The following is a 25,452-nucleotide window of genomic DNA, read 5'->3' on the forward strand; positions in this document are numbered from 1 at the left end:
GTTTCGAATTCCTTTTTATAATCACTTCCAATGATTCACCGTTTTATAATAATATGCAAAAATTTCGGGGTCGTCGTATCCAGACACTGCCAAACATATCTACTGGCAGAATTTCCTTTGCCTGCAAGCACAATCGTATAAATGGGTTTGATTACCCGCTGTTCTTAATCTTTGAGTTTTTATTATAAAAAATTAATTATAAATAAAAACTAATTTATAAAATATGCGCCGCTGGTGCTCAAAGTCGCGGTCACACGTGTGGAAAATGTATTAAAAAAAAAACCTACATATGTTTGTTCATTTTTTTGTATGATCACCGCTAAATTTCAATTAGAAAATAAAAGTAAATAAAAAGATGAATACAAAAAAATAAAAATTGAAAAAATCTACAGGGTACTATTATGATACATTTACAAGACACAACTTCAGACCATCATTGCACGCCTTACTGAATCTAATGTGTCATATTTCGCATGGCCCATGTGCATATAAAGTGGGTGGATGAGTTTTTGCAATACAACACATTTTACGCTAAACTCTTACAATTGCAAACCATTTAAATTTTCTTATACAATTTAATCAACATGACCCAATTTTTTAAAACAAATTTATGATTATTTTGCACATTTTCCTATTTGAATTTAAATTATTTGTCATATGCGTATCATTAATTACATTCTAGATACTTTCTCTAACTATGACAAGCATATTTTTGTTAGCAAATTTTGTTCAAAAAATTCACATTAATTCATTCTAAAAATAATAAAGAAAAATATTTTCACGTTTCGTCGCAAGCAAACGAATACTTGGCAACAGCTGTCGAAGCTGGCGGAGAAAAATAGGAGGGGAAAATGTAGTGAGAAAGATTGTAAATAATATGTAGCAACTTTCAATCTTCGTTGCAATATTTGCTGCGCTTCGTACAATTTATGCCATATTAATTTATATCAATAATTCTGCATAGTCCTCTCTCGTTCGCTTCCACTTTGGTTCGCTCCCCTCTAGCATTTTTCGACTTGTGTGCATACTCGTATCTGTATATTATATACCGTTAAGCGCCAATGCCTTGGGGGGCTAACATAACACTAAATACACATTTACATATTTAGGCGCTATTTTTAGCATCAAGTGCATGACTCGTCGCAGTTGCATGCAACAAATGTTTGGCAGCTGTGGTAATGTAAAATTAACGGAAAGAAAACTAAACATTGACATCCACCCCACTGCTTGCATACATCTATACATATGAATATTTGTATTTTATATGTACATGTGTATATGTTTTTCGTGTTCTGAGGTAAACAAATTGAAATGTCAATAAGGCGCCGATTAAAGCATTTGAATATTTGTTACATACTTGGTGCGTGCTCCCGTGGGAGTTGTGAATGCCTGCATACCCCGCGAGAAATTTAGTTGGTGTCTTTCTATTTTGCAAGTATTTAAATAACCACTCTTACATCAACCACCGTTTAATCATTTGTGTAGTCTTGATCATCCTAGTTTCATTTTCCAATAATTGCTCACCAGAATATAATTTTTTTGTGTTAGATTAAGTCACAGCGAGATAGCACACAAATATGCAATACATTTTTTGAATTGTTTTTGTTTTTTTTTTTTATCATATATCTACGAGGATGGCTCATTAAGTCCCTTCAATGCTTCACAATTGGTGAAGGGCAAAGGGCCCTGAAAGTACTCCACAGATTAATTTGAGGCCCTTTTTGTCTAGGTTTAGGCAGCAGGTTAAGCATGATCTGCTAGTTTCAATTTTTGTGTCAGCTGTCACTTTCTCAAATCTATTTGGACGGTTCAAAATGGTAGATCTTTTCAGGCGTCTAATGTCTAGTAAATTTATTGTCAGTAAATTCTCATGGTTAGACTGACTATTTAGGTATATGCGAATTACTTCGCTAAATTCATTTTTCATATAATAGCGTGAACCGATGCGACGAATACAACTAGAACTACGCGCTTGCAAAGACAAGCTTGTGGAAATACCGCAAGACTTTTTTGCCAACCTTATATTTTCGTGGTTGAGTTGCGATCGCGCAGTAAAAACCATACATTTAAGTTTTCAATTTGTTTTGGGTTCTCTTGAGTTATTGAATCAATATTTGGTCTTTTATATCGGGTGTTCTTTAAAAGCTTAGGAACTTAAAATGAAAATACAACACAAAAATATATTGGTTCACTTCATCCGTCCATTTTTCCACTACTTTTTCCTTAAAATCTGCCCGTATGGCGTCAATGGTGGCTTGAATATTGCAATAAATTGATTGTTGTCGCTGTTTGGAAACAAAAATTTGGTCAGTATGGCTCGTAGATCTCGCCATCCATCGTAACTGCAGCTCCTTTCGAAAGAAATAAGAACCGATAATGCCGCCAGTGCTCTATGAATTTTTGCGATTTATTTTTGTCTTTTTTTTCAAAGTAAATTTTTACAATTTGGAAGCGTTTTTTTTTTTGTGGCGTTAACGATTCATGATGACTTGTCAAACTTTACCTTACCTTGGCCTTACTCAACAGAAATGTTAACACAGTTTGCTCTTCTCAGCTGTCAAACCATAGTTATCGACATCGATAATTCTCATGCAGCTAAAAACACCCGATATGGGAAATTAATAATAATTAAAAATTAAATATCTTATTGAAAAATCTCGTACTTCACTGCACACAAATGTATCTTCTCAATTGGATAAATTTATTTCGCTGCCATACTAGTTTTGAGTGTCCATATTTGCACCGGTAATAAACTAGAATTTCGTATTACTTTCGCAGATTTTCCCTGCGGGGTGCTAATGTTTGTACTTCACTCTCCCTTCGACTGTTGACATCTGCTTGCCTCATTACATTGCTTTCTAGCTCTTCACTTCTTCTTCTTCTCTCAACGATGCTGCTAAAGTTTGACGGCTTGTGTTTTTCAACACGTGTGGCAATGGCTCATTGAACCAGAGCGGGTCGTGAACTGTCAGTCTCTGCTTAGCACTATAGAAAGTAATAGAAATAAATGCATACATGAGTATCACAAACGGTATTTTATTCAACGCGGCAACGCATTTCACGTGCTGCCGGAAACGGAAGTGCCAGCAGTCGACAATCAAAGAGCCACACGTATTTGGGGGTGTCTTCTTCTTCAGTGATTTCTATTTTTGTTTTTTACATCTGACACGATAATAAATAAAAGTTGAGTGAGGCAGCAAATTCGAGCTGAGCTATAAATGTTTGAGAAATGCTAGTATTTGGAGTCAGTACCGAATAGTAAACGTAGTGCGGCAGAGTGCTTATGATTTTTCTTTCTACACACATAAATACATATTTGGCATAAATTGGCGATTTTTCTACTTTTGATTTGTAAATTTAAATTCAGTTAATTTTATAGACGCAACTGTGATCCGCTATGCATTCCTACACGCGCACATATGAAACGCATACACGCACACACAGCACTGGGTAAATTTAATAAATAAAATATTATAAATTACATATAATTATAATGAAATTGTGGTTATTTTTCATATTGATTTGTGCACATACTTTTACGTGTGTAAATGGCAAACAAATTTAGTAACACGAAAATGTATTTAATTATATGCTCGTAGGTATGCATGTCTAATAATTTTATAAATCCCACTTGTAATTAATTTTCGTGCTGCATGTTGCAACTAAGCCCACATTCATTTTTAGTTTTTTCATATTACGATTTTGCGTGTCTTTTTGTGTGTGTGTTTTTCTACCCAAATACTATTTAAAATTTGACTCATAATTTTTATATCAATATTTTTTTGTTCTTTCTAGCGCACAAAACTCGCTCTCCCGTCCAGCACCAAGACAGAACTACATCTCTGACATCAGTTCACCACTCATTCAGGTAAGAGTTTTTATTTGATTTTTTTTTAAACTTAGCTTCAATTGTACTGTTAAGTATTTGTAATAAATAACCCACGCACATTCTGTAGGACAAACATGAATTTTTAATTTTTTTCTTCCTTAAAAGAAGTACTTAGATTTAAATTAAAAAAAGGAAGAAGAAAAGAACGTATAGAAACAATTTTGGAGAATTAAATATTAAAATATAATTAAAAAATTGTGACAAAGACGTACGAAAGTAATTTAGTTATTTTGTGGCAATTGAAAGGGGTGTTTAATGTGACAGATAAATGCAAAATTGCGCATTCCAATGTTATAAAGCAAAACAACAAAAAAAGGTGAAATAAAAAATTAGTCAATTCGGTTATTTCAATGCACTGTATTAAAAAAAAAAAAAATCAATAAAAAAAAATCTATTTTATGTGATAATCTTTATTTTCATTCAAAATAACCATTTTTACATACTTTATGATCAGCAAGTGCCGGGAATGTTTAAATAAAACAAAACAGAGTGAAATTTCAAGCAAATTTATTTTATCTCCTTCAAAATATGACCCGTCTGAAGCAACACATTTGTGCGAACGCTTAACCCAGTCCTCCATGCACCCCTGGTAGGCCAACGAAGGGATGGCTTTCAGCTCCTTCGTCGCATTCTCTTTGACCTCCTCTATCGACTGAAATCTCCTTCCACGAAGTGGTAACTTCAACTTGGGAAATAAAGAGATGTCGCACGGGGGCATATCAGGTGAATACGGTGCTTCCACGATGGTATTTACTTGGTGTTTGGTAAAATAATCCAGCACAATTTGGGCTCGGCGCGATGGCGCGTTATCATCATGCAAAATCCAAGAATTGTTTGCCCACATTTCCGGCCGTTTGCGACGCACAGCAAACGCTTCAAAACGGAAAAATAGTGACAGATGTGTGTTTTACAGTCCTACCAACATAAGAAAAAAATATGGACCGGTTCCCACGAATTAAACATTACTAAACGGTACGTTTTGATCATAGGGCATATATGTCGAGTTTTCAATGAAAAAATTCGTTTTTTTTAACTCACAAGGAAGTGGCAACTCAACTCATCAATGGATTGTTCAATTGATGTTAAAATATATACACCTGTGCTATTCTAAGTTAATATACCGTCTCATATTTTAGTAAGTAGTAGCGTACCGTATGACAATCGAGGCGGACACAAGGAGTCAATGTTTGAATATCGATGAGTATAAATCTTTTACAATAAAGATATAGGGATAGTCAGAGACCCTAGAAAATGATGTTTTTCAATAATTTTTTTTTTTTTGCTAGTCAGTTCCTTTATTTTACCAAAATAATTTTACATTAATACATCATGTTTCGATTTGACTTTAGCAAAATTTCAAAAAAAAAAAAAGAATTGTAAAAGTTATCGCTATTTGTATGGAGCCCGTTTCTCCAGAAGTCCCTTGCGGAGATCATCACAAGTCCTTGGAGATTCATCTAAAATCAATCGGACGAGAGAAATTAGTTTTATTAATAGATAATCTTGTGCATGATCGAAGCTTTTTTTCAAAATTAACAATATGGCGGCCTCAGGAAATATTTTTCAGATTTTCGAGAAAAAACTGACAATTAATTGTTCAAAAAAAAAAAATCTAAATTTTTGAAAAAACAAAAAATGTTTCGATCAAGCACGAGTTTTTTATGTTTTTCAAAAGCAGTAAAAATTGTATTGAAATCTACCAAGCGGTTTTTAAGTTATAGTGATCACCAGTTCAAAAAACATAGTTCTGAGAAAAAAGCATTTAAAGTTTTTGTAGCTTCTCCGGAGCGCCCCAGCGCACTGTGTTAATTGTTGAATAACTCGAAAAGTATTTGTTGGATTCACTTCAAACTTATATTTATTATTTAATTTATATTTTTAAGATATTATACTTTAAGAGAATGCAAAAAAAATCAATTTTTTGAAAATTCGTGGAACAACGTGTGCAGACACCTTGCAATTGTTAGTTTTTAGTCTAATTAATTTTTGTATATCGAATACTGTACCATCTCTATCTGTGTGCGTATGCTCGATTTCCATTTAATAACTTTATTTCGAGTATTACCTTTTACCCAGAATTTTCCGATTGCTAAATTTATTCCATCTTCAGCCAAATGTTTATTTAGAAAATTGCTAGTGAGGCACAAGAAACTAAGTACTAAGTAGTGCTTCCTGTTTGGCAATAGCAGTTTTAAATAAAGTTTAAATTACTAACGCACCTGTCCGGTTATGAAATTGAGCCACATTTATAATGAAGTACTTAACGAATGTAAATATATTTTTTTGTTTTTATTTCCTTTTATTTTTCACTTCGAATGCCAATACTTAAGGATTTCCTAACTAAACAATATTATGTGCTTGGAACCCGGTTGAGTGCGGTAATTGATTTCAATTTTAAATTTTTTCTTTGTTGAATTTTTCTAATAAACAAATTCTTATATTTTGATTAGTAAAAATATTGTAAAATAGAGAAACGCAATTTTTTTTAATCGTTTTTTATTATTATAATCAAATATTCAAGAATGCAACGTTTGAAACATTTCACTCTGCATAGCTTTTTATGGAATTTTATGGGCACAGCTTTGTAATAAATATTTACATTTATAATATTTTGCATTATTTTAATTGAGTGCATATAAATATATATTTTATTTACTATTGTACTATTATACGGTTCCAGCACTGTTGTTAATAGTATTGGCTAGTAGATAAAAGGCCACACGTATTTATTTGTTTTCACTTGCTTCTCAAAATACAGAAGTGTCTGTATATATAATATTTACATAGTAATATATTTGTTATATCATAATCTAAGAGCTATTGTATTACTTTACTATAAGACTGTATAGATTGTCCTTTGATCGCCTTGGTTTGAAGTTGATCGCCTGACTTGCAGTTTGTATCGCAAGGCACTTGAACTTCAAGCCAGTTGGACTTGGTAGCATGAAATCATGCCTGTTTTCTACACGATTTTTCGCCTATGAAGTAGTTTTAAAATCTCATCTTGCGTAGCTTTGTTGATTTCAAGTTAGGATGAAAGACTTGTTATATCTATATTCGTTTTGCATTCTAAGATACAATGTTTTTATGGCCATATTAAATTTGAGTATTTTTAGATTGAGTGGAGAAAAGGGGTTTAAATTCAAATCGAAGCGAAATATCGTATGTAGTTTGGGTACATACATATGGTAAAATTTCGCGAGTAATAAATTTACAGAGCAGTTTAGTCCGTTATCTCTCTAACGAAAGGATCATATAGACCCCTCTAAAATAAAGGCATTTGGAAAGTTGCAAGAAGGTTAAAAACTTTCGTAGAGAATTGTTCACCGGAAAATTTCAATTAATTCCCAGATAAAAATCTGTATAGAAATAACTTAAAAGTGCAAAGACAACAAAAAAATAAATAAATAAAAAAACAAAATATGTTCCTCATACTAAAATGTAGGTGCTATTAAGAGGTCCCGGTGGTCTAGTACTCGAAAATTTAGGGCATTTTCTAATTTTTTTTTACAATAAAAAAATGAAAAACGATTTTTAAATTTTTAGGGGTTTTTATTTCACTTTTTTACATATAAAAATGAAACTTTTTTTTTTATTTTAATAATTTAAAAAATGGCGCTGAAGTTGATCCTCCCAAAAAATTGGACCCGGACGGTGTTGTCCATTTTGTCTCTTCTATTTATCTGAAACACAAAAACCAAAAAAATTATTAATCAGTATGACTGTAGCTATGTCCCGCTACTAGAATAAAAAAACAAACGAAAAATTTGATGGCGCGTTTTTGAGTCTGACACTCTAAAAATCGGTTTTTTTCAGTTTTTTAATAAATAAAATACGAAATAATTGAAATAATAATATGATTCTAATATGATAATATGATAACATATTAAAATTTCAGACGATTCGGTTGAGTAGCTTTTTGTTTTTTTTTGCAACACCAGACCGAAAGAAGTCGTTTCGAGATAAATGAGCTTAAAGTGTGAGGTACAGGAGCGCACGGACCGCTCTCTACCTAATTAATGGGCTCTAGAAGCTATAACATTGTGAATTTCTGCATGAAGATTTCACTGTATATTCTTAAGATACTAAACTAACGAAGTTAGGCCGATAGTCTTAGCTACTAGTGCCTTTCGTAATGTAATATAGTTATTTATAATTATATTTCTAATAAATAAATAAATAAATAAATAAACTAACGAAATATCGAAAAAACAAAAAATCGATTTTTCGAAATTTTTAGACCATCGGGTCCCCTTTAAAGGAGGACATAAAAAAGTTGTTGCATATTAAATTTTTTTATATGAATTTTAAACTTTTTTCCACTCAGGCAAGAAATTGCAAACTAAATGTTACCATAACAAATTTTAACTTAAAAAGCAAAATTATTTGAATGTTTTACCATATGGGTTTGGATCTTCCGTTTTGACTATTTTTCGAAGTTTATGTTGAATTTTGAGTCTTGGTTCATTAGGAGACTTAGTACTATTTTATGACAAATATTTTTCTTGTCTATTTTAAACCGCTATATTCTGGGCTAGGGTGCCGAATGAATTGGAGCACGACCACCATTCGGCAGTTCGAACCTCCGATCACGAAACACCAAATGATAGAAAAAGTTGTTCGCTCCTCGGCAGGCAACCGCAAGCTTCAAAGAGTATTTCTGCCATGAAAAAAGGCCCTTGTAAAAAACCATCGGCCGTTCGGAGTTTTTTCATAGTTGTGTTCAGCAGTGAATGTAGGGATTCCACAGTTTCTTATGTCGGTTTATCATATGAATGAGTAAAAGGGTGAAAACCACTGGAGGGTGACCTCCTCTCTTAAAAAAAATTCAGACGTAAACTTTCAAATCACCAAAACAGGTATATTTTTTTTTTGTTTGTGTCCCCATTAACAGCACGCATTGGCGGAAGCTTATTAAATTTGGAAAAAAAATTTAATTTTGTCGTACGGCATTATGATCGTATGAACGCGGTATAAGACGTTACGCGGTGGTCACAAATACCCATTGTGATAGTCAGGAGAGAAGAAATTTCCTGAAAATTCATATTTATTTTTAAACAATTCCAGTATTTAGGTGAATACAGTTAGCCCTTCACCAAAGTGGTACCAAAACTGTACATTACCTCGAAAAAGTGGTGCACTAGTGATCTGAAGCGTGATCGCATCATTCGATAGTCATGAATTAAATTAGACAATTAATTGAGTGAATGATGATCACGATGGGTTAGTTTTCTGCTATTAATTTTATTATCGCAATATTAAAATATATGTTTTTGCGTTGTAAAAAAGCAACGACCTACACAATATGAAGTTGGAGAAAAAATAAAAAAACAAAAAAATTGGCTTGTTGCTGTTTTTTCATAGTTTTATTGTAACAATGACGCGATCAAGTGGTTTTGTTTTTGTTTTATAGCGCCAACTAGCTATTACGCCCACTCATATAGTGTGTGTGCTCATAATCAAGTAGGAATTTTTGGATAAATAAAAAAAAATAGATCACTGATCAATTACTGGTTTTTGTTTGGTATTTTTACTAAATTACGCTATTTTTATTTGTTTATTCTTTTTGTAGGATGATGGCGATAACAAAATGCTGAAGTTGCGTTTCGATGTGAGCCAATACTCCCCCGAAGAAATCGTTGTCAAGACTGTCGATCAGAAATTGATGGTAAGTGGCATTGAATTAGCAAAATCACACACACACACACATAGATATATAAAAAAATCAAATATCATTGAGATAATCGCATAAAAACATCCATATATGATTATTCATAGAACAACTGACAAACACCCGAAATTATAATTAACGTTTGACCAGCCACAGCAGATACAATGGCATTAGCAGCATAGCTAGAAAAAAACAATAAAGCCAAATTGCGCACAACGAAAGCTTCTTTGATAAGTTGTTGACACTTGAAACAACAGAACTTAAAAACCAAATTACAAAAACAAAAAATCAAATAGCATAAAGTGTATGTGCATACAGTCACGCAGACCTTATTTGATGCATACACCATTTTTTTACAATAGTAAAGGGTTCTACATACATACATATATTACGCAATAGGTCTGTTCATGTAAAAATTTTCTCGTAACCTGTCAGTAACTTAATTTCCGAGAATTCGTTCTCAAAGAGAAAAATTTTAAAACAAAAAGTACAAGAACGCAAAATCAGTAACAATTTGCAAGTTTTACGAACAGTTGATAAAATTGTTGGTGGGAAAAATCACAAAAATTAAAAAAATTTTCAATTGAACTGCCTCTTATTAAATTAAAAAAAAAAAATTAAGTAAATATAATGCAAAATAACGATCTTAGCATTACACTATTTTATTTCCACATGAATACTTGCAACTTCCCCTCAATTTGAAATGTCATTTTGTTCTCTCACTTTCCCCTACTTTGCAAATTTTGTTGGATACATGAACACCAAAACTTGATAACAGTTGTTACATACATTGCGAAAATGGAAAAGCAGATATTTTATTTTATTTCATTTCTCAACATAAAATACAAAACAGTGTTCACTCATTTAATTGTAATGCAAAAAAAAAAACATAGAGAGAACTCACGCCGCAGCTTAAATGATTGTAGTTAAAAGTACAGCTATCGAGTGAGTTTGACATAATGAAATACGAATTTTTATGTACGCTTTTTTTTAACCATGGGACTGCGTACTTCGATAGAAAAACGTGATTTAGTTTTGAAGCATTTAAAAAAAGGAATGACGCATCGTAAAATAGCTGAAATTGTATATTTAAGTTCGTCACTGTTCTGCACATTATTGAAAGTCTTATGAATGAAAATCGTGTGGGAAATAAGGGACTACAGGCGCCAAATAAACCTCTCACAGAGAAAGTGAGGAAAAATCCAGCAACAAGCGCTGTTAACTGAAATGACGAAAAAGGATTTAGGTAAGACTTGCCATCCAGAAACTGTACGGAGCTTACTGTGGGAAGCAAATTTAAATGGTAAAATAGCCCGTAATAAACCTTTCGTAATTGCAAGGGATAGAAGTAAGGGATTGCAGTTTGCGCGTGACCATCTAAATAGAACCCCAGCATTTTGGAGGACGCGAACGTATTTTTTGCAGACGAGGCAAAAATAAACTTATTTGGACCAGATAACCGACTTTTATATGGCGCGAGGCCAATACGGAGCTCAAACCCCGCGTGAGCTACTGTAAAACACGACGGTGGATGATTTGGGCATGCATGACGCCATCAAATGAAGTTGGAAATTTGAGCTTTATCGAAGAAACAATTAACAGATATTTAGAAATATTTATATATTATATTTATTTAAACTTCTGCAAGAAAGTTTGGTTCAAAGAGTTAGAAAATTACAAATTGAAAATGACTTTCGCTTTTATCAGGATAACGACCCTAAGCACAAGTTAAATAATACAAAAATGATTAATATTTAAATGTCCACACATTGTTGAAACTCCTGCACGATCACCGGAATTGAACGTTATCGAAAATTTGTGTTCGGCTTTGAAGACAAATATAAGAAAATTTGTCATCCATAACAAATCTGATCTTAAAAAGGTGATACTTCAAGAGTGGAACTAAATTAGTCCAGAAAACGCAAAAAAGTTGGTGGAGTACATGTCACGAATACTTTAAGTTGAAATTGATAATAAAGGATACCCAACAAAGTACTAAATGCCTTAAAATTAAAAAAAATAGAAATAATTAGTTGTTCTGTTTTAAGTTACATCATTCAAGCTGCGGCGTGAATTCTCTGTATGTTTTTTGTTTTTTTTTTTTTTTTGTTTTTTTGCATTACAATTAAATGCGTAAACACTTTATTGTATTTCAAAAGATATTATAAATGTCTGCATACTCTGTTTTTTCCATTTTCGAAAAATATTATTATGAAATATAGAACACTTTATAAAAAAATCGTATCTGTTTCAAATAAGGTGTGAGTGACTGTACATACATACATATATGATTCTGCTACAATTTCAGAAAGATCGCGTTGGCAGCCGTCACCTTCGCGCTGACAGTTCATCAAAAATATGTACATACATTCATATGCACGTACGACTTCTGTTTTTCCTTCTTCTTGCCTATCGACTATTTCGTGCAGATCTCAAGTGTTTTGTTATATTATTTCGCTCGTAAATTCAAATTTCAATACATATTTTCCTTGCCTGCTGTCTCTACACATTCATGGTGTTCTGTGAGTACATGGCATGTATATTTTTGGAAAATGACTCACAGCCGTCGAAAACCAAACACGCTCATAAACATTTTTCAAGTAAACAAGCCGACCAGCGACAGGCTGCATACGGTTGTTAGGAATTTTCTATTTCTCAAGATTTTTCTCGATTTATTTCAAACTTATGTATTTACATACGTACGTACGCACGTAAATCATTGGATCCTCTTCACATCGCAACAGAAATATTCTCCTGTCAAGTGCATTTATTTTTATTTTGCAAATATTCTGCGAATGCTGCTCGTACTGTCTACGCGCCCTGATTTATCATTTGTTCACAATTTGTATTGTATAGTATTTGAATGTATGTAAGTATATATGTATATTACATATAGGGTGGCTCATATAGTGGTTTCATTTAAACTATCAACAAAATTAATAAAAACCATTTCCTTCGACGTATTATTGGTTATTTCGAAAGAGCAAACAATTTCATTTCATTCATGTGCTTGTCCCCGGCTCGCCTCATAGTAAGTAGCGCATCCAGTTAACCCAGTTTTCCCAGACTGTGGTGATAGTTTCTGCTTCAATCTCACGAATGGCTTGCGCGATATTCGTCTTAAGCAACTGAATTGTCAATGGATTGTTCGCACAACATAGGATCGGTCCTTCACGGCAGCTTTGAGGTAGGCAATTGACATCGCCGAAATGGCAAATAATACGATTACCGAACTTAACGCGTAATAAATAGAATCGAAACCTATTTCCGGTCACAAAGAATATTTCTTCAATATGCCTCTGAGGCGCCCACAGTTCACGGAAATGGCTTACAGCAGCATATACAGTATTATAAAACTACATAGTAGATGCTAATTCGACGTCTACGGAGGTAGCACGTGGCTATACGTCATAATTGGCAGAGCCCTATGATGACTTCAGTGACTTAATTTGCCTTTTTACTACAATCTCCATCCGCAAACTGGGTTTTGAGGGTTGCGCTAGGGCTATCTTTCCAAGCAGGTTGGATTGGAAGGAGGAGAGAGTCTGCACGGGCACAGGTACCTCAGTTTCCCCGACGGGTCCAAGATAGCATCTGGGGTTGGAACGGGGCTTTTCCCTAGATCAGCCAATATTTCAGTCTCCTTTAAACTAACGAAAACTAGTTTCAAGCAGAGGTCTTCGCGATCATGCAGGCATGCAAAATACTTAAGGATCGCTGTTGAGAGGGAGAGATAAATATCTTTTCCGATAGTCATACTGTGATTAAGGCCATCTATTCTTGTCAGCTCCTGTAAGTAAGGAGGAAATCAAACGTCTCGAATGTGCAGGAAACATTTCACTTATCTGGGTTCGAGGGTATAGGAACATAGAGAGAAATGATATTGCCGATAAGCTTACCAGGAAACGGTCGACAGAACCGGTTTTAATTGTCTCCATCTCAGAAGTCGGTGTCTTCTTGATCGTTATTAAAGAGAAACTGCACAATTTCTTTCGTAAAAAGCGCAAGACAGCTGGAATTCTATCTAGTCGAGTGCTATCTCAAAACGCTTAAAGTGCTAGGGATCCCCCGCCATTCATTTCCCAAACTCATAGCGGTGTTCACCAGTCACTGGGCGATTGGAACTTATGCGGAGAAACTTGCAAATCCCCATTGCAGACGCTGTGTAGGATCCGGCAGAGAAAGAAACACTTTATTTGCAAATGTCTGAGTCAGGCGACTAGGCTTTTGAGGTTCCTTAGTGTACCTTCCGGGGATAGGCTGAGGCAGTTCTCCAACCTAGGTCCCTCTTCTCTCCGCCACTACATCAACAGCACTAGATGGCTTTTCTTGCGTTAAATTATAAAATTTTTGGCAGATAGTGGTCTATATTACGATATCAAAACAGCACTCTAGTGCTACATACTTGGGGTTTAGTCGTGGTCTTTAATACTTCAGAATCGCTGTGGTCGGTTCATAGGCTAGGAGTATAGTTTTTTTTTTTTTTTTGACATTTTTAATAAATTAATCGCAAAACCATAGTTGGTAGACTTATCTGCCTCCCGGGCTAGTATTACGGTGATTCATCCACGATTTCATCTCTCTCAACATTGTTATAACCGTAAACCTATCTGCGAAGAACAACACAACTCTGCCAGTTCAAGCCAATACAAGCAATTTTTACTTAAAAAAACGCTCCCCCAAATAGTGACCGACTCCGCTTTCCCCCCTTCATCTTCCAGTCTGTACTTTTAGAAGACCTTTCGACCATTTTTCCCTATTCAGAAATCGGCGTAATGCGACCTATAGTATGTGGCCTATTGGCCGTTGGCTGACTTCCAGATGTTGGATTCTCTTGGCTTAAGAGGTATTTTTCTGGCTGCGCCATTCCTTAAACAGCAGCGTGCACAGCACAGCCTCCAATATGCCGATTGTTGAAGAGTTATTTAAGTGATATTAAAGCTATGTGCATACATATATACACACCTTCACACATGTAAAGGGCACAGATGCATCCCAGACCGCGCATCATAATTCGCTAATGGTGAGAAGCTGGTCATGAGCCAAGTGAATCTTCACACCTCAATTGCTGCGTGAAAAATAAATTTTCAGAAAACAGAATGGGGATATGTTTTGCTCCAATACATATGTATATGCTATGTAAATACATACATACATGCAAAAGTGCACACATTGGATATGAGCTTAGCTGAAAAATTAAGCTAATAAAATCCGATATTTACATTAGAATTTGGCGAATATTTACAATTAACAAATAAAAGGAATTTCGCTTTGCCAACAGAGTCAATATAAATGTAGGTACATGTGTATGAGAGTGTGCCTGTGTATGCATGAATGTATATACTATGTATGTATTATTCTTTCCTATTCGATTGTTTGCTAATTTTTTGCCAAAAATAAATAAATTCATACAAATTGCGTTTGCGAATTTGGGTAGCAAAATTATCCATTTGCATACACGAAGGGAAGCAATTGAATGCAATTTAAGTTGAAAATTTAAGAAAAGTATATACATAAATAAATAAAGGACTTGCTCAAACAACTTAGGATTTAGACGAAAGATGACTATTTCGGGATGTAATGGAGTCCCAAAAGCTTCGTGAGCATGGTTCTCATTTCAATTGCGATAATTTCGCTAATTAATATACACATTTGCTCAAAAAAGAGGGTAGTAATGAATATGGCCAAACATATAACGAAAAAAAGCCGGTTCAGCTTCCGGATTTAGATCGATTCAGTCTGACAGTCCGAGTACACAGGATTTTCTGATGGTTTAAATTTTACACTTGTGGTGTAATGTTCAATTCATATTTTTACCTCTCATTTTATGATTACAAAGCCTTACAGACTAGAAGTACAGAAAAGCTTATTGATAGTTTCTTACTGACTAATTAAAAGTGATTTGTTATGAATAGAAAGTTCTAATCTTAGACTCAAACAGAGGTCTCGGCGTTGCAAAAACTAAATAAAGGAAAATATAGATTTTATTAAGCTCAATAAGTGCTTCAGCACAGAATCAAGGCAAAACTAAAAGAAATTAGATAATGGAAGTGTAGTATCCTCCTTGAAGTTTATCTACTCAAGAAGGGTCGAGTGGTCAATTAAACCATTTATAACATCATATACAAGGTGGCGCAAAATTAATTATACATTTTTGTTTTTGAATAATTTTTTAATAAAAAAAAGTTATTTTGAGTGATGGAAATTTCTATATTGACCTTTACCCGCCAAATCTTCCGATGGGGATAAATAATATATTTCGATATCGATTTTTTTAAGGGGTTTGGGGTAGTCAGAGGCCCGAAAAAATGATGATTTTCAATAATTTTTTTTACTAGTAAGTTGCTTTATTTTACAAAAATAAAAACATTGCATTATTGCATCATGTTTCGACTTGACTTTAGAAAAATTAGAAAACAAATTAATAATTGTAAAAGTTATCGCTGTTTGTGTGGAGCCCGTTTCTCCAGAAGTCCCTTGCGGTGATCATCACAAGTTCTTGGATATTCATCTAAAATCAATCGAACAAGAGAAATTAGTTTTATTAATAGATAATCTTGTGCCTGAATGAAGCTTTTTTTCAAAATTAACAATATGGCGGCCTCAGGAAATATTTTTCAGATTTTCGAGAAAAAAAATCGAAATTAAAAAAAAAACCTTCGATCAGGCGCGAGTTTTTTATGTTTTTCAAAAGCAGTATAAATTGTATTGAAATCGACCAAGCGGTTTCTAAGTTACAGTGATCACGAGTTCAAAAAACATAGTTTTGAGAAAAACGCATTTAAAGTTTGCTACCCATTTATGTAGAGTTATACGAATTATTTAATAACTTACACTGTGTCATCTATCGATTTGCTGTTGCCGACGTAGCATTTTAACTTCTCGAGTGTTAGAATCCATTTTTTTTTTTCAGCATACGAACGCTCCGAAGCGCCCGAATAATTAAATTAAATTAAATAATAATTGAATAACTCGAAAAGTATTTGTCGGGTTCACTTCAAAATTTCACACTATATTTTTAACACATTCGCATCGGACTATTTTTCCTTAAATTTTCATAGAAATCGGGGTATTTTAGCAATGTAAAGATTATTAACACTTGTATAAAAACTGCGATAATTATTTTTGTAACTATTATATTTTATAGAAATTTTCAGAAGTTGTACATAAGAAGTATTAGTATTTTTTTTTAGTATGATAGTCGGTAAAAACGCTTCCTTTGTGTAACGGTACTTCACAGAATTTGCATAAATATCATGTTTCGCTCCTTACCCCATGTGTTTTACATACTAGACATATTCTTGTGGGATATTTTTTATTCTATTCAATCTACCAGGTGGTGTTGAAGTTGGGCCAGTAGCTCGTGATGTTGTGGGCTGCATTTCATCAACTTTTTCAGTTAACCAGGCACTCGAAACTGCTAATAAATATTTTTTATAGACAATTTTTTTATTTATATTTATCGCTTTGTATATTACAAAGCTGTTAAATAGTGCAATATTCATTATACCATATATAGTGCTGCCTTTTTGGTCCATTTGGTTGTTTTTCGTATGATAGAATAATAGGAAAGGTATTGATCTGCTTTGTTTATTTAGGATCGGAATAGGAAAAAAAACCCGAAATGAGATATTCGAAGTAAACAGTTAACATGTGTCGACCTAAAAGAGAGCCAAAGGAGACCGGGACGTAAATATCCTTGGAGAAAGTATTTCTGTTCAGTCCAGGAAAGAACACTTCTCACAAAACGAGAATTCTCGTTTCCCGATGCAAATGTGTTAAGATATTATGCTTTAAAAAAATGCAAAAAAATGCAATTTTTTGAAAATTCTGACTACTCCTAACCCCTTAACAGGCCTAAAATTCTGTCTAAATTTGAATCAAGCAACTGCCGTGAACGTACCTGGCCAGAAGCGAATTCAATGATTTTACACATAACGTGCTTTGTTTTCAGTTCAACTGCAAACAATGAAATTTTCTTTTATTTCTCTTTCTACTATTTTATTTTAATTCATTTTGATTCAACTTCTTTTCCTTTCGCCCCTATCGTTAATAAATTTTACCGCTATGCGCCTTGATACAGAAGTATATATGTATGTATGTAAATATGCTTTGACCAAAACGCCTCCCCTTATTCTCATTTGACAGATAAAGTGTTTTTTATTCTGTCTATCTAACTATTCGCTCCATTCAATTATGCCCAAAGTGAGTGTTGGAAGTTTGCTTGTAACAATTTTGTTGGCGAAATAACTAACACACACACACGCACACACTTAAGTTCCAAATGAATTAATGTGCGCCACAAATATGACCCACACGCTGTCATGTAGTCACAGATAAAATACGACGTCTGCAATGATTGTGATTGCAAAACTTATCGCCACTCACTTAGAAACACACACACACGCATACACATACACTCTCTCTCACACATGTTGACACATTTTTTAAGAACACCACTTTTATTGTATTTTGCCTAATTGAAACTTTCACTAATCGGTTTTTGTTTTTGTATTTTTTTTCTTTGCATTTCATCGTAATTTTGAACAGGTGCATGCCAAACATGAAGAGAAATCCGACACGAAGAGCGTGTACAGGGAGTACAACCGTGAGTTCCTCTTGCCCAAAGGCGTTAATCCGGAATCGATTCGCTCGTCGCTCAGCAAGGATGGCGTTTTGACTGTGGAAGCGCCACTGCCCGCCATCACATCTGGCGAAACTATGATCCCCATTGCACATAAGTAAATTAACAAAGAAATCAACGAAATGATTATGTAGCAGCAACTGTCGCAAGCAAAAAAAAACAACAACAACAATAATAATAGTAATAAAAACGACAACGAGCAATAATCACAGCGGACGAAGCAGTTGTTTTTGCAGATGTCCGAGCAAGCAAGCAGCTGACAAGTAACAACAGTAACAGTTATTGCAGCAAACAAAAACAAAAATACAGAAAAACAAAAAAATAGAAAAAAGATGCTTGGACACTACTTTTAACTACTTAAATTAAAAACAAACAAAAAAATATTTTAATTAATTTTTCTTATAAATTACATAATTATTTTCGCTAATTTTTACGTTATTTTGAATTTGTTAGTTTACTTTGCGCAAGTATGAAACAATTCTCAAATACTGATAATGAAGAACTTTATAATGTATTAAACCAGATGACAAAAAGGAAAAAGAAAAATGAAGTGAAAAATCTAAACTGTTTTTGTATTTAAATTGATATTAAATTACACAATGAAAAAAAAAATGTTTTGTGTTTTATTTTGAATTTCATAATTTATATAATATTATATGATTTTTAATTGCGTTTATTTGCATTTTTTTAACTTTGCTTGAGTAAATATTTTGGTGTATTTAAATTTTAGAAGAAGATAATAAGTGAAAAAGAAAAAAGTAGTAAGAAAAAAATTGTTTGTTGTGTTAAAGAATATAAATTACACAAAAAAAATTTTTTTTGGTTAAAGGACATTAAATTACACAATGAAAAAAATTTTTTTTTATTTTATTTCGATTTTCATAATTTAGTTGATTTTTTTACATTGCTTGAGTAAATACAATATTTTGGAGCATTTTGTTTTTTTTTGTTACTTTTTAACTTTATTAAATTTTGTTGTTATAAAACAGAAAATAATAAGTGAAAAAGATAAAATTTGTGAGATAAATTTTTTTTGTTGGGTTAAAGGATATTAAGAAAATGTTTTTTGGTTTATTTGGACTTTCTTAATTTATATAATATATTTTTTTAATATCGTTTAGTTGAACTTTTTTAAGTTTGCTTGGGTCAATAATTAGGAAAATTGTGTTTTTTTAATCTTTAAATTTTTTACAATTTTGTTGTTGTAAAACAGAAGATAATAATAAGTGAAAAGGAAAAAAGTAGTAAACAATTTTTTTTATTAAATTTTTTATTTTGATTTTCTTAATTTATATAATATTTTTATTTTTTAGGGGAAATTAGTTGATATTATTAATTTTGCTTGAGGAAATATTTTGGTACATTTAAATTTTATTTTTATTTTTTAACTTTTATTAAATTTTGTAGAATTTTGTTGTTGTAAACCAGAAGATAATAAGTGAAAAAGAAAAAAAGTAGTAAGAACGCAAATTTGCTTTTGTTGAATTAAATGGATAGGTATTAAATTCACAAAGTAAAAGACATTTTGTGCTTTATTTTGATTTTCATGATTTATCTAATATAATTTTGGTTGTTTTGAAATTTTGTTTTTGTTTTTACTTTTGCAATTTATATTTATTTACGCTTACTGTAGTTTCACTTGGGTTAATATTTGCATCAATTTAAATTATTTTCTATTCGCTTTTTTTTGAAATTTTTATTTTGATTTTCTTAATTTACAATACATATTTTTTTAATGGCGTTTAGTTTAATTTCTTTAACTTTACTTGAGTTAATATTTAGGTAAGTTGGTATTTTTTACCTTTTTTTTAAATTTTGTTGTTGTAAACCAGAAGAGAATAAGCTAAAAGGGAAGAAAACAGATTTGATATTAAATTACGCATTGAATTTTTTTTATTTTAATTTAAGCAATTTATGTATATTTACTTGCGCATACTGAAGTTTCACTTGGGTTTATATACGTAAATGATTATTATTTTCGTTTTCAGCATCTATTCGCTTTTTTTTTTTTAATTTTTATACTATGACTTTAACGCCGCATGTAAAGCATCTAATTCAAGTTCCAAATAACAACCGAAATATCGCCTAAAAACTGTCTACACCAAATAAATGTGCATTATTTAACTCACAGCTTTGTGTAAAAGTCAACTAAAATAAAAAAATTCCTAAAATAACTAACTGAAAATTGAAACCAAAACAAGTATTTACAGCACTTTTAGAAATATTTAAAATAGAATAACAGCATAAATAAATACTTACGTATTGAAAAACTATGCAAAAAACAATAATAAAATAAACCCTCAAACAATGTGTGTTCGTTAAAAAATAAAATTACTCTACTCTAAGAAAAGCGCCTGCAATGGTGCGGAAGAGTTTATAATGAGAAAATAAAATAAAAAATAAAAACTTTGATGTTTGCTTTTTTGCAAAACTAGATTTGCTCAACGCATAATGGTCAGGAATTTTAAAGCGCGTAACGGATGTTTTTTGTTTTTGTTTTTAGTATTTTCAGAGATATCTTTTGAACAGTAAACATTAGCTTATAAAATTTTTGTGAGGTAGAAGACACCCCCAGGTAGAGGACACCCCAGGAACGATAGTTTTTTACAATACCACCGATAGACTATCGATATTGTAGACAAATAATAGAAGGGGAAATTATTTATGGTTTATAAGCTTCCTGAATCTGCCAAATCCTCTAAATCAATCAGTCTTTCATGTTGAAAACCATTGAAAAGCTACTGTACTATTACTTAAGAGAGGAGGGGTATATTCAGAAACGCATTATAAATGCGCAGTAATTGCAGCGCTGGCAACACTGCCAATGTGACAAGTGATGCAATTGATAGATTTGTTAACGATTTGCAAAAAGATTTGTTGCATTTATGAACGCGTTTTATACTAAAATGGAAGTATTATTGAGTTTAGTTGTTGACGATATATTTGAAGTTAAAAGTGATAGTTTTTTGCTAAATTTAAGAAAAAAAAGACGTGTAAAGCTAAAAAGAAGATCACATATAGTAAGATGTTCATTAAAACGAAAAATTCCCAAAAATAAATCTTTTTTTCCTAGTCGCTAATGCTTTTTAATTTATTGTGATTGTAATTCATTACTTTTCCAATTTTCAAAAAAAAAAACAAAATCTTTTTTTGAAACAATTAGAAAATTTTCGCTGCGCGATTTGCCCGTCTATTTTCAAATCTTTATTCACTTTTTTATTTCTTCCGCCACCTTATTCCACAAAACACTCTTTCCTCCTCCCTGAAGCAAATTCACTTTCCATGCTCAGTCGGACTCTGAGAAGCAACTTTACTTCCGATGTACTTAGATAATCGCTAAAATCAAGAAAAATGTATTGTAATAAAATATTGTTTTAATAACGTATATTTAATATATCTTTGCATTAAAAGCTAAAAAAATTAGTTTTATACTCACTTTTCATCAGACAGCGGCAGTATTAAATTTTTTCCTGCAAATAATGCGTGACGTTTGATACAAAAATGGCGTTTTGGAACGCGATGCATTTGCAGTACTGCCATATTTGCATTTCTGAACGCATTGCCACACTGCAAAAGTACGTTGCGCATTATAATGCGTTTCTGAACATACCCGAGGTTATCTCGATAACCCCACTCCATAAACTGCAATTTGCATATCAAAAAGGGAAATCCACAGTTACAGCACTACACACAATTGCTCGCCACATATGACAGAAAAGGCCCTTGACCTAAAGGAAATAGCCCTCTGTGCTTGAAGTTTCATTTAATAACGTGCACTTTCAAGCAATAGCACTGGCACTCTCCACTGGGGGAGCCGATCCAGCAATTGTTAAATGGGTAAGCAACATGCTAAACCATAGGATAAGCTCAGCCTCTCTGGGGCGAGTTACCCTAAGTGTTACAGCCGCGAAAGGATGTCCACAAGGGGGCTACTATCGCCATTGCTCTGGTCTATCCTGGCTGACGATTTGGTGCAAACCCTTAACAATAAAGGGTATAAAATAATAGGGTATGCAGATGCCATTTCATAAAGGACTTAATGCAGGATGCCTTAAATGTAACCTGGGAGAGGTGTAGAAAAGAGGGATTATCAATCAACCCTTCCAAAACAACTAGTATTCCATTTACCAGTAAAAGGTTTCTAAATATACCCACCCTGGAAATAAATGGAATAGAGGTACCTTTGAAGGTTGAGGTCAAATATCTATGAATTATCTTGGATAAAAAACTCACTTCGGAGGTCCACCTCAACTTAGTAGTAAAAAAGACAACGAAAAACCTTTGGACAACAAAACTCTTGGGTAAATCCTGGGGTCTGAACCCTAAAATGACCTCAATCTACACCCAAATGCTAAGAAATATTGTACTATATGGGGCTTTGGTATGGTGGGTTAAAACAAATCAAACTACTGCTGTATCAAAAACTGTGTAAACTATCTACAAAGAATGGCGTGCCTAAGCATAACAGGGGCCATGAGAACTACCCCAACTGCTGGCATGTAAGCCCTTTTAAATTTACCATCGCTACATTTACCAATACAAGAGGAAGCTACTATGCAAATACTCTCTTTTCAAGGTTATCTTCCCATCTAGGTAAGAGTGGAATACTAACCCAACATGGATAAATGATGACTCACAAAAATGGTACACAGATGGTTCCAAAACGCTCCAAAGAGTAGGAGCAGAAATAGTGGGGCCTAGAGCACACAAATCCCTAACACTAAGTACAGATGCCACGATTTTTAATGTGGAGCTCTAAGCCATAATGGAAACAGTGGAAATCATATCCAAAAGAGGGTTCGAGAAAGGAAAATTAAAATACTTTCGGACACCCAATCGGTTCTCAAAGCCTTGAATAGCTTCACATTCAAGTCAAAAGTCCTAATAGAGTGTAACAATGCACTCAACAAACTGGCCACTCATACACAGGTCTCACTGATTTGGGTACCATGACATGAGGGTCACGAAGGAAACGAGAAGGCAGAGTTGCATGCCAAAAAAAAGGGCAGAAGCGCTATTTGTTTGGCCAACCCTAATTTTCGGCCTTAACAAAAATAAAGTAAGGGATAAAAATCGATTTTTTTTGCATGTTATTGTAGTAAAACATTTCAAAAATACCGTGTTAAAATTTTAAGTCAATCCGAGCAAAACTTTTTAAGTTATAGAGCATAAAGCCGAGCCGCCTCAAACATCTGCCGAGACGCAGCAGTTGCGCGCGTAGTCCGTTACAAACTTTAAACGCGGTTTTCTCGAACCTTTTTTTTTAAAGTGCGTAGTCATTGGCATTTGAAAACTACTCAACCGATCCTTTTGAAATTTTGCACACATATTTTACATATAAAAAACCTCCTCCCAACTTTTTTTTTCGCCATTTTTTTTATATTAAGGTGGTTTTACACCTACAAAATGGCGGCATTTTTTCGTCAAAAATCACTTTTTACTTCAAACGACTACCAAATGGCTGAAAATGGAAATAAATCGTCAAAATAAACGTTGGGGGGAAGTTTAACTCATACTTTAACTAAATTATTTGATTTTTTTGATTTCAGATGATCCTACGCTGAGATATGCTGACTACTGCAAAATGTATTTTTGAAAAGACGTCTACGTAAATGTGCTCTCATTCGCTCATTTTGCAATACTTTTACATGAAAATTTTATCAAATATTCTTGAAATGTTACTTTATAATATGCAACAACTTTTAATAAACTGACTTGAACCGTTTCGCTACAATAAATTCATGAAAAAAGTGTTTTTTTTAGCGTTTATCCCTTACCCCCCCCCCCCCCCCCCCTTAACTCAATAGGGTTATCTACATATTCTAAGCTCATGCAGGTTCTGCTGTGATAAAGGGGAGTCTATGGAACACTTAATCACCAACTGTGAGGCATAAGGCCATAGGAGACACAGAGTCCCGGGCTCGTATCTACTAGAGGGGGAGACCTACAATTGCTCCCTCCTAAGGAGCTGGTTTGATTCCTCGGTATACTAAATAATTATAATTAAGTAATTAGGGTCGCACAATAGATCAATCTGGGTGCAGTGCATAAAGTCCTTAGCCTAACTCGTACAAACATTACCATTACCATTATTTGTGGTTTTATTTATGGTCAAACGGTGTCGATGTCAGTGTGGGGTATTTTCTAATCTATTAACTTCTATATTTCTAAGCTGAAAGAGATCAGCATAGACGGGGTTGCTTGATTTGGTCAGCGAAGTTAAGTATCTTGGCCTTGTCCTGGATGCCAAACCCTGTCCAAGGCAACAAAGGCTCTCATGACCTGCAGATGTCTACCAGAAAAATCTTGGGGCTGTAACCCAAGAATCCTGAGATGTGATGAGATGAGTGATGTCATCTAAAAACATGGAAGTGCTAAAGCTGCAGCTCCCACTCACCCAGCTACCCAGAGATGATATCACTAAGGTGATCAAATTCGAAAAGAAGTTCAGAATTGAACTGGACAATAAGTCGAACTGGAGGAACATACCGGCATTTGGAAAGAAACTCGAGGAATGTACCCTGTCCTGGTACACAAATGGCTCAAGGGCCCCAAAAAGCGTAGGCGTTGGAATTTACGACCCCAGAACCACATCTGTCTATGTGCAGAGATAAACTTAGACAGAAATGTCCGGAATGAGCGAATTGCCATTCTGAGTGACAGTCAGGCGGCATTAATGGCCCTAGCGTCCTGTGAGATGAAATCTTCACTGATACTTGAGTGCATCGAGAACCTACTAGGAATGCACAATTGCGTCCGGCTAATTTGGGTGACAGGATACAGGGGTATAACTGGGAACGAAGTAGCGGACGCATTGACGAGAAAGGCTGCGGCCTCGCCTTTAATAGAACCCGAGCCCTTCCTTGCCATGGGACAACACACCATCAAAGAGAAGTTCAGAAGTGAGGGCTAAGGGAGGTCTGCACCAAACCATGGGGCTACGTCAGGCGAAATTATTATGGGAGGGTACAACCAAAAGAGGTTTAAAAACTCAGAACACTCCCCAAGGATAATCTGAGAATGTTCACGGGCATCCTCATAGGCCACTGTAGACTCCGAAGCCATCTGCACATGCACTCTTGCCGTTTCTGCAACCAATCCCATGAGACTCCGATGCACCTTCTCCAGGAATGCAGCGCTATAGCGCGGAGAAGGTTGAAACATCAGAGGAAAGGCACATACGCTCAATCCAACCCCGCTCTATCCTGAGCTTAATAAGGGAACTGGGCTTGGATGAAGAACTATGAT

The 25,452-nt window shown here is 33.9% G+C and overlaps 1 protein-coding gene across 2 annotated transcripts in view; it reads left to right on the forward strand.

The window, feature by feature from the left end:
• The window catches only part of LOC129238491 (heat shock protein beta-1), a 53,080-nt gene extending 34,312 nt beyond the window's left edge, over window positions 1-18,768 (forward strand). For both annotated transcript variants that reach the window (XM_054873519.1, XM_054873520.1), the window contains 3 exons: window positions 3,796-3,868; window positions 9,462-9,557; window positions 18,111-18,768. In XM_054873519.1, the coding sequence (XP_054729494.1) occupies window positions 3,796-3,868; window positions 9,462-9,557; window positions 18,111-18,305 (364 nt within the window). In that variant the 3' untranslated portion in view covers window positions 18,306-18,768. The remainder of the gene's footprint in view (window positions 1-3,795; window positions 3,869-9,461; window positions 9,558-18,110) is intronic.
• Window positions 18,769-25,452: the final 6,684 nt, after the last annotated feature.

Source organism: Anastrepha obliqua, chromosome 2 (assembly GCF_027943255.1).
Source record: "Anastrepha obliqua isolate idAnaObli1 chromosome 2, idAnaObli1_1.0, whole genome shotgun sequence".
Taxonomy (NCBI): domain Eukaryota; kingdom Metazoa; phylum Arthropoda; class Insecta; order Diptera; family Tephritidae; genus Anastrepha; species Anastrepha obliqua.